Raw genomic sequence first — 10045 nt, forward strand, 5'->3', positions numbered from 1 at the left:
CGAGACAGGATGATCTGGTTTTATGGGGGCTATCAAAAGCTTAAAGCCATCGCAGTGTCTGGTGCCGACCCCATGCCTAGGCCTGGGGAGATTCTAGACAAGCAGAGGGCTATGGAGAACTTGGGCCTGGCAGACACTGATAACATGTGCATCCTTAGCCAGACCTGGGAGGAACAGGTGTCCCAGGTGAAGAGGGGGCTGGGCTGCCTCAAGAAGGTGGGACTGACGTTAAAAGCTGGAAAGTGCAAGGTGGGACGGCAGAGGTGTTGTGTCTGGGCCACAAAGTGGGAAGCGGCTGCCCAAGCCCAGAGCTGGCAAAGGCCAAGATGGGGGCTCTTAACCAAGACAGCCCGAATTGCAGCCCAGAGTGCTGGGAGAAGACCCCGTCCCAGTTTGAACCCCATGGGTATTGGGGTAGCAAAAGGGTTCAAGCCGCATAAACCTTCCCACATGCGGCCTGCAAGTGCCATCAAGCACACCCGACCTAAGGGAGGGCGTGAGACTGGACTGTCCTGGTGTAACTCACATCAAGGAATGGGAGAGATGCTGGGGCATCCATGGGAACGTTGGTGGGTTCGAACTTCCCCAGGTCACCGGCTGAAGTGACCTCGCTCAGTTCGGTCTCGAAGGGGGGAGAGATGTGACGAACTGGGAATGTTCTTAATGTTTCTCTGAATACTGTGTTGGTGCCTCAGTGTCCCCATGGCAGTTCTTAAGTATCTGGCAGAGCAAAGGGACAGTGCACCTAAATGCCTGGCACTCTGTCTCCTAGCAACTGATGGCCTGGGCCCCTCCCCTGCAAAGGTGCCAGCTGAAAGTGTTGGAGACAAAGGGATCAGGTGACCTCCTGGCCCGGGAAAGGGGCTGAGCAGAGAGGAGGGGCTGGGAGGGGTTGTTAGTCTGGAGCTGGCTGAGGGCAGACGTGGGGGTCTGGCTCACTGACCCTCAGAATGGACCCAGCCGAGGGGTCCGGTTCGCTGTACCTACAAGCTCTGTTTTAGACCCTGTTCCTGTCATCGAATAAACCTCTGTTTTACTGGCTGGCTGAGAGTCACATCTGACTGCAAAGTGGGGGTGCAGGACCCGGTGGCTTCCCCAGGACCCCGCTGGGGCGGGCTCGCTGTGGGAAGCGCACGGAGGATCAGAGGATGCTGAATGCTCCAAGGTCAGACCCAGGAGGTGAAGACGTGTGAACTTCTTGCCCTGAACAAGTCTGCTCCAAGGGAGAGGAGGCTCCCCAAAGTCCTGACTGGCTTGGTGGGGAGCAGTTCCAGAGCATCGCCCGGTGACTCCGTGACAACCATACCAAGGCGGATTGGCTTCCCCTGGTGGCAATTTAAAGGGTCTGGGGCTCCCAGCAGTGGATGGAGCCCCGGGCCCTTTAAACTGCCGCCAAAGCCCTGGGGAAGTGGCAGCAGGGCTCAGGCAGCGATTTAAAGGGTCCAGGGTGCCTGCCGCAGCTACCATCCCGGGCCCTTTACATTGTCCCTGGAGCCCTGGGGTAGCGGTGGTGGGGCTCCAGCAGCTATTTAAAGGATCCGGGGCTGCAGCAGCCGCTACCGCCCCAGCCCTTAAAATAGCCCCCGGAGCCCCGCCACCACCTCCCCAGGGCTCCGGCAGCAGGGCTCTGGGGATGATTTAAAGGGTCCAGGGCTCCAGCCACAGCTACTGCCCTGTAGCCCTTTAAAACATTCCCGGAGCCTGCTAGAACCCTGGGGTAGCGGCAGCAGGGCTCAGGCAGCGATTTAAAGGGCCAGGGTCTTGGCCGCCACCGCTACCGCCCCGGGCCCTTTAACTTGCCACCAGAGCACCGTCACCGCTACCCCAGGGCTCTGGCAGCAGAGCTCCAGGGATGATTTAGAGAGCCTGGGGTGGTAGCAGCAGCCGGAGCCCTGGGCCATTTAAATTACAGCCCGAGCCCCTGTCTGCCACTGCTACCCTGGGGCTCCGGCAGGATGGCTTGGGTGATGATTTAAAGGGCTCAGGACTCCCACTGCTGCTACTCTCCAGGGCCCTTTAAATTGCGATGTGAGCCCTGCTGCCGGAGCCCTGGGGTGGCAGCTCTGGGACTCTGGCAGCTGCCGCTACTGTAGTGGAGCCCCAGGCCTTTTAAAGCTCCACCAGAGGCCGGGGGCCCCCTCCGATGGTGATTTAAAGGACCCAGGGCTCCACTCCAGTAGCAGCAGCTGGAGCTCCAGGCCCTTTAAATCACCCCATGGGCTCCCAGCCGCCTCTGCAGCTGGTAGCTCTGAGGGTGATTTAAAGGGCCTGGGGCTCCCAGCTGCTGCTACCCCAGCCCCTTTAAATCCTGTTCCAGTTGAGGCCCCTCCCTCTCCTCAGGACTCTGGAGTACTGGTAAGTCCTTTAAGTTACTTTCACTCCTGCTAATAACTGAAGTACAGAAGTTCAATCGGTATAATAATGGAAATAATATAATAGCAATTTGTCTCTACAAAGACTTTGGTTTTTCCTTTTGGCCCCAGGCCTGAATTTTTGCGTAGGAATCAAGCATTTTACCCAACAATCAAGCTTGCAGGTGGGCAAAGTTCCATCAAAACCTGCAATTTTGCAACAAAACTGTGGTTTCAGTCAAAGTTTTTCTTGGCTGTTAAAGCATGAACTGTAATCCCTGCTTCATTTTATGTGCCTTGCTCTGCCCTCCCAAACACATCATTGCCTATCTACCTTCAGTGTGTTTGTGGCCTTTATAGCCAATACAACATTCCATAGATTGAGATTTGTGTACTGCTCTCCTCCGGAGAGGCTAGTGGACATCTGCTCCTGGTTTAATGTATCAAGCCATGTGAGGAGGTTGCAGAGAAGGAGATTAATTTTGGAGCCCTTCCCTCTTAACATGGATGGGGCGGAGTTACCCAGAGAGTCTGAGCCACGCTGTCAGCTCCTTCCAAGAAATCCCTTTCTCCATATGAAGCAGTAGCTCCAGGGAAAGTTTACAACTAAGAACACAAAGGGTTAGGCAAAACTTTGCTCTCGTCCTGATCCCAACCACTGCAGTAGGGAAAGACCCTCATTTCCAGTAGAACAGCTAGGGCTAGGAAATCACAGCACAGAAATGGATCATAGAGAAGCCCCTGGCTGATACCTCTTGCCTGAAGAGGTGCAGTGCCTCTTCCTCAGTGTATCAGGAGTCCTGAAACGCAGGGAGCCCTCACATTTTCAGCAAGACAAAGATACCTTGCCCTAGATCAGTGGTTTTCAACCTGTGGTCCCTGGACCCCTGGGTCTCTGCACACTATGGCTAAGACTTCCAAAGGGGGCTGCACCTCCATTTGAAATATTGTAGAGGCCTGCAAATGAAAAAAGCTTGAAAATCACTGCCCTCAATCTCTGCAGCACTGAAGGCAGCAGGTTACTAGTTCCCTTGCTTTATTATCATTATGCTCCTGGCTTCTGCACTGCCCCCCCCACCTGCACCCCCTCCTGACCTCTGCACTGCCCCCCTTAACCTACACCCCTCCTGACCTCTGCACTGCCCCCTCTACTGACCTCTGCACTGTCCTGTGACCTGCACCCCTCCTGACCTCTGCACTGCTCCCCTTTACCTGCACCCCCAATTCAGTCTGTGCACTACCAACCTCTTCCCCCTTAACCTCTTAGCACACACCCTCCTGATCTCTCCACTGCCCCCCTTAATCTGCCACCTCTCCTGACCTCTGCACTGCCCCCCTTAACCTACACCCCTCCTGACCTCTGCACTGCCCCCCTTAACCTACACCCCTCCTGACCTCTGCACTGCCCCCCTTAACCTACACCCCTCCTGACCTCTGCACTGCCCCCCTTAACCTACACCCCTCCTGACCTCTGCACTGCCCCCCCAACCTGCACCCCCTCCTAGGCTCTGTCCTGCCCCCCCCCAACCTGCAGCCCTTCCCTCCTAGCCTCTGCACTACTTCCCCCTTTCGCTGCCATCCGGATCTCTCCCCCGCGCACTGGCCAGACAGACGCTGCCTGTTCCTGAGGGCAGCTGCCCAGAAGCTTTTCTCCCGCACAAAGCAGCGCGTCCTCCGCTCTGCTCCCGCTGCCCCGGGCCAGGGACATCGGCTCCCCCGCCCGGCCCCGCGCCTTACCAGATGGCCAGCCGGCTCTTGGGGTAGCGCAGCCGCTCGAGGCCGCCGAGGCAGTGGGGCAGCGCGTGGGCAGCGTTCCTGGCGAGGATGGCGATGAAGACGGTGGGCTTCTGCAGAGGCGACTCCGGCAAAGGGGCCGAGCCCTCCGGCGGCTCCGCGGGAAAGCTGGCCCCGCTCCTGGCCCCCAGCAAGCAGCACAGCAGCAGCCGGAGCGCGGGCAGCGCAGCCATGTTCCGGAGCGTGAAGTGCCGGGAGAAGCCGCCAGCCTGCAGGCAGCTGAGCCTCGCTACTGGGGGCTGGCGGGGGACTGCACGGCAGGTCCTCGCGGTGGGCAGGCTGAACGGGATGGCGAGGGGGCTGGGGCTGCACACGCGACACGCCCGTGTGCTCACCTCCCTCTGGTTCCAGCCGTCCCGGGTCAAGCAGCACAGCACAGCCCCTCGCCTCTGAGCAACTCAACCTTCCTTCTTCTGTGCTGGGTCCCCTCCGCTCCCCCTCGGGCTCAAGAACAACCCCACCTAGCAGCTTCCCAAGCCAGTCGTGAATATTTGTACCAAGCCCCGAAATCTCCTCGCCCGGGGTTACCATGACAATTAGGACAAAATCGAATTGTTTGAGAGCCAGTCCAAAAAAGAAAAGAAACCAAAGCCCCCTGAGCTAGGCAAACGGAAGTTTGCAAGGCTGTCATCAAGTGCCTGATCCCCATGTTTCTTGTGCACCCAAAAGTCATGACGACTTCAGAGAAAGGACTGGGTGCAAAGGAGTGTCTGTATCCAGCCTTTATACTTAACCATTGTTATTTTATAACTGCACTCTGTGTTTTATAAGGTAGGCTCCCCTTCCACATAGTTTAAATCCCACTGAAGTGCTTTGCAGAGTTTGGGCCTGTGCCATGGCAAAGGCCAAGAGATCAGTTTAACAAAGGAAACACCAACCCAACCATTTAAACATTTAAAAGAAACATTTTGCACCTTTCATCCCAAAGAACCTTAGACAATTAAAACGGAGACACAGGGATCTCTTCCACCTGGAGGAGAGTAGACAGGAGGGCCTGCTCTGACTCCATGTCTTCCACCTCCAGGCCCTCAGAGGCTCCTTTATGGTGCTGGTAGTTCGGTGTGGAGTGCACTGGTGAAAACCTTCCTCTGCTGCCTCCAATATGATCGGCAACTCTTCTATCTCAATCCAAGAGGTCTCCTCTGAGGCCTCTCTGAGATGCCAGTCTTTTCAGGTCTTTTCTATTCAGGACCTGGCAGCTAGTCTCAGAGACCAGGTCCACAGCAGCCACCAAAGGGGATGACTTCCTTGCAGAACCTATGCAACACAACCTCCATTTTGATGTGCAAGTGGCAGAGTCCCTCTCAGTGTGCCAGAGATTGGTCCTGGCTGGTACCACCAGGATCCGAGACCTCCTGGACTACGACCAGAAGGACTGGATGGATCCCCTGGCACTCACCTGGCACATGGGGCTCTCTACTCCTCATTTCCCCCATCATATAGTCCCCCATCATATACTTCAGGAGGTGATGGCAGCCTTACCACCCACCTCCAGGCTTTCCTGAAGTGGATCCTTGGGAGGGTGCTCCCCGCCCTTCCCTCACTCCTGACCCTCCAGAGTTTACCTTCAGGCCTCTGCCCAGTGAGCCTTCCCACCCATTCCCTATGCACCACCTGAGCCATCTGCGTGACATGCAGCTGGTCCACCTCTGAACCATACCTAGGAAACAGCTATACATGCTCATGCTCCACACCTTTCACTTCCTCACCCTCGTATCTCATCCTGACACCAAGTGGTGGGACCTCCTACTACCCATGGAGGGTGAGGAACCCCAGTGGGCCAATCCATATTCCACCCTGGTCCCATGGCACACTGGGGATATTTTCTGGCAGCTCCTTCATGGAACAGTAAGCACGGGTGTCTACTCGGAGCAGTTCACCACCTCCCCCAACACCTGCCCCTTCTGTGGCGAGAGGGAGACTGTGGCACACGCCGACATCGAATGCACTATGTTGCAGCCCCTTTTCTGGCTCCTCCAGAACCTTCTTCTTAAGTTCTGACTGCACTTTTCCCTGCACTTCCTGATCTATGCACACCCCATTAGTGGCCCTACAAAGTCACGAGACCTCCTCACCAACCTCTTCCTGGTGTGGGCCCAGGTGGCTGTCCACCATACCAGGAGGAGGAAGCTGGACAGGGAGGCGCTCTGCAACTGTGGGGCCTACTTCTGATTCTCCCTTAAGTCACATCTCTGGGCAGAGTTCCTCTGGACTTGTGCACTGGCTCCCTGGATGCCTTTGAGGAGCAATGGGCACTGTTTGTGGTTCTCTGCTCTCTGTCCTCCTCTGGCTCCCTGCTTTTGACACTCCTATACCTGATTTTTCCTTTGTTGTCCCCCCATAATCTTTTGTTGCCTGAGTCCAGTGGCTGGGGTGGGGGGAGGCTTAGAAGTGGGTGGGCATGCGCCTGCCTATCACCAGGGCCTCAATAGGTACATAGGGTTCTCTTACTCCACGTACCTGTGCTATCTCTGGGATAGAAGGCAGTAGCTGATTCACATTCCACAGCCATACTTCATAGCAACTGAGGAAAGGAAGTTATTTTGCACTTTTATACAAAGTGTTTTACAAATAGATGTCTCAGGATATCCAGATGAAATCAGCTAATTTACTGTATCTAAAACAAACTGCAGGAGGAAATTTAGATAAGCAGAACGCAATTATCCAGATTGGAAATTATCTGAGACACTAAAATATTCACTGCATTTCATTAACTCACCCTCTCCAGAAATATTCCAATGAATGGCCCTGAAAGGACCATCAATGCAACAGATTACAGTTTAACACCATGACCACACAATACCCACTGTAACAATTTGTATCTGGGGACCATGATCTTAATAGGAGCCTATGCCCAGATCCACAAAGATATCTAGGCTCCTAAACAGAAGCCAGAAGCCTAAACAATTTTGTGGATCTGAGAGACAAGGTAGCTGAAGTAATATCTTTTTTTGGCCCAACTTCTCTTGGTGAGAGAGACAAGCCTTTGATCTTACATGGAGCTCTTCAGGTCAGGGAAAGATACTGAAAGTGTGACAGCTAAATACAAGATTGAACAGATAGTTTAGCGTAAGTAGTTAGCATGTATTCTAAGGGACACCCAAGGTGAAGTTGACCATTAACACCCCTGTAGTCATCGGACTGAAAGTGGGGGGGGGGTTACTGGGTTCCAGACTGTTGTAATAAACCATAAATCCAGTGTCTTTATTAAGACTGATTTTTAGTAAAGTTATGGATTTAAGATCCCAGGCTTCACTTTTTTGAAAGTGTTGGGCAGGCTTCCTTTGAGGATGAAGACTGATAGGTTGGTTATGGAGTGACTGCTTTGTGAAGGGTGTTCACCCACAGGTGCTAGAGCATTTTTGTCTTTTATCATTTTCCTGTGTGTGTTCATTCGAGAGTGTACTGTGTGAGATTGTGGATCTGGGCCCATTGTACTCACAGCTCCCACAGAAATGAATAGACATTACAGGTACTAAGCCCTTCTCAAGATAAAGCCTTGAGCACCTGGTGTTCCCTCCTGCTCCGCTGAGTGGGGGGAACCTTGACTCTGCCCACTTAACACAGAGCCAGCACTGCTGAGCTAATGCAGAGTGGGCCCCATAGTAAAAGAGATTACTCTCTCCCAAGAGGAAATAGAGAGCAGGGGAAAAGAAACACAATTCCTTTCTTGGGCAGCACAGCCCCTCCCCAGCACAGAGCTAAATGTAAAAGGACAATCTAGCTCTAAACCTATTTCACTTAATTCACTATGGGATGTTTTCAAAAGGTTGAGCATGGCTTTAGCTACACAACACAATGACTTTAACAAAAGCCATGTGTGATTTGAACACTTTACATTACTTGCTTCTTCATGTTTTGTTAATGGCATCAAAGGCCCTTTTGGAACAGGAGTTACTATTCCGAATCAGACTGTCTAGCAAAGTATCCTGCCGCCAGCAGCATCTGATGCTTTCAAGGAAGGCAGCTCCTCTTCAGTACCTCCCCCAACCCCACCAACTACACACACACACACACACACACACACACACACGGCCAGCTGTGCTGTGTTGGTAAATGGGAACAATTCCCTCCTAAGCATGAGGTGTGTTTATCAGTGTATAATAACGGTATGACACAGGAGTGAGACTCAACTTCATTTCCTACTGCCAATAACATGGGTCAGGGTTACAAAAGGTCAGATTTCTGATACATGGCAGGAGGCAGCAGCTACTGTTACAACTCATATAGTTGTTTTGTTTATAGTGGTCAAAAATATCCCATTGCTTTTTAAAATCCAGCCAGTGCCTTTGACTCAAGGACCAATTGTGCTGTAATAGGACTGTTAGTCACTCCAAGGGTTGAGGTACTAGCCTGCCTGTGTAAGCAGGTTTAAAAAAGGCTGGGAAAATCAACTATTCTGGTTGGGAGGAAGTAACACACCGCTTTTCCTTTGGCCATAGGTGGGGCCGGCTCCAGGGTTTTTGCCGCCCCAAGCAGTGAAGAGGGGGTGGGGGAGAAGCCGCGATCACGATCAGCGGCAGCTCCACTGCGCCTCATCATTGGCCACCCCAGGCACCTGCTTGCTGCGCTGGTGCCTGGGTCGGGTGCCTGGAGCCAGCCCTGGCCTTAGGTCCCAAGGAAATAAAACAAATGCAGGCATCTTTCTTGAGTCCACTCCAGGTGTCCATACCAAACCCAGGAACAGTTTGACTGTGGGTACTCTCTTTGGCAGTACCATAGTCTCCATTAGTTCAGGCAAGCAGCAAATTCCCCCAGATACCTATTTAGGTGTGCTGTTCCCTGAATCAGCTGGAGAGCAGCTTCCTTCACCTGCTAGGAACATACCACCCACAGGCCTTGGAAGCCTCTACTTTCTTCTATATTTTCCATACCTAGGAGGCACAGCTGTCCATTCCTCTGTCCAGGAGCCAAACAAGCCGCAGCTGCCATCTCTTCCCTCCAGGTCTGGTAGCCCTTTGAAAACCAGCCAACTCTTTTGTGCCCACTGAAAGGCTTTAGCCCCTTCGTTGGTCACAAGGGAATAAGGTGTACGTGCCCTATCAAAGCTACACTTCTTAGACAGGCAAAGCTCCTGAAAATTGCCAGAATTAGAGAAGCAGGATTGGTCCCTCAGTGACCTCCTGCACCAGTGCACACTGATTAAATGCTGAATAAATAGAGATGTCCTTTTATTTATCCTTCACCAATGGACCCAGTTGTTACTATATCATCATAACAGGATAAGAGAAGGGACTGTTCAATTTTCCATTATGCTCGGCCTAAGTCTGAATACCTCAGTCAAGTCCCGTCTTGTTCTCTTTCCCAGGCTAACTAATTCCAGTTCGCGCCTTCCCGCTAAACATTTTAAATGCCTGTCTCTGGTCGTTTTCACTCTCTGCCACATCTTTCTTGAGGTAGGTTAACTAAAACTGGGCACAATGCCCCAGAAGGGGATATTTAATTGTTTCATTTATGTCATTGCCATTTGTTCTTTATTATTCTCTTAATGCACCAACTATGTATTTGTTTTTATGCTGCTGCATACTGAGCAGACACCAGCACCAAGCTATGCTTTTAATGCCTCCTAACCAGGGATGGATTAGCTGGGGCCAGTGTTTGAAATTCTACAAGCCAGGTGCCAAGCAAGGAGCTGCCAACTTCTGCAAAGGGAAATCTGGCATGCATTGGACTGTAGAAACCCCATTCACATAGAGAATCAGTGAGAATCTACACAGATTATACAAACTTTAAATAAATTAATAAAATATATCAAATTGCCTTTATTCTGATTCTTCCTTTCTCATCCTTCCCTCACTTTATATTTTCTATCCATATAGTCTCTTTCCCAGTGATGTTTTCATTCGAATTGTTGTTATGAATATTGTCAAGGTTTTGTCTTTACTTATTTTATCTTTTCA

General features: G+C 52.2%; 2 protein-coding genes across 7 annotated transcripts in view; one reads left to right on the forward strand and one right to left on the reverse strand.

The window, feature by feature from the left end:
* Nucleotides 1-10045, forward strand: part of RGL1 (ral guanine nucleotide dissociation stimulator like 1) — a 410246-nt gene that overhangs the window by 274387 nt on the left and 125814 nt on the right. The gene's annotated exons all lie outside the window — the stretch shown is intronic.
* COLGALT2 (collagen beta(1-O)galactosyltransferase 2) overlaps nucleotides 1-10045 on the reverse strand; it is a 163519-nt gene that overhangs the window by 96508 nt on the left and 56966 nt on the right. The window contains exon 1 of one of the 2 annotated variants that reach the window (XM_050961441.1): nucleotides 4089-4567. The exons of the other annotated variant lie outside the window; for it this stretch is intronic. Within the exon in view, the coding sequence (XP_050817398.1) occupies nucleotides 4089-4318 (230 nt within the window). The 5' untranslated portion in view covers nucleotides 4319-4567. Of the gene's footprint in view, nucleotides 1-4088; nucleotides 4568-10045 lie in introns of those variants that run through there. 2 annotated transcript variants of the gene reach the window in all.

The sequence above is a fragment of the Gopherus flavomarginatus genome, chromosome 7, assembly GCF_025201925.1.
Source record: "Gopherus flavomarginatus isolate rGopFla2 chromosome 7, rGopFla2.mat.asm, whole genome shotgun sequence".
In the NCBI taxonomy this organism is placed as follows: domain Eukaryota; kingdom Metazoa; phylum Chordata; order Testudines; family Testudinidae; genus Gopherus; species Gopherus flavomarginatus.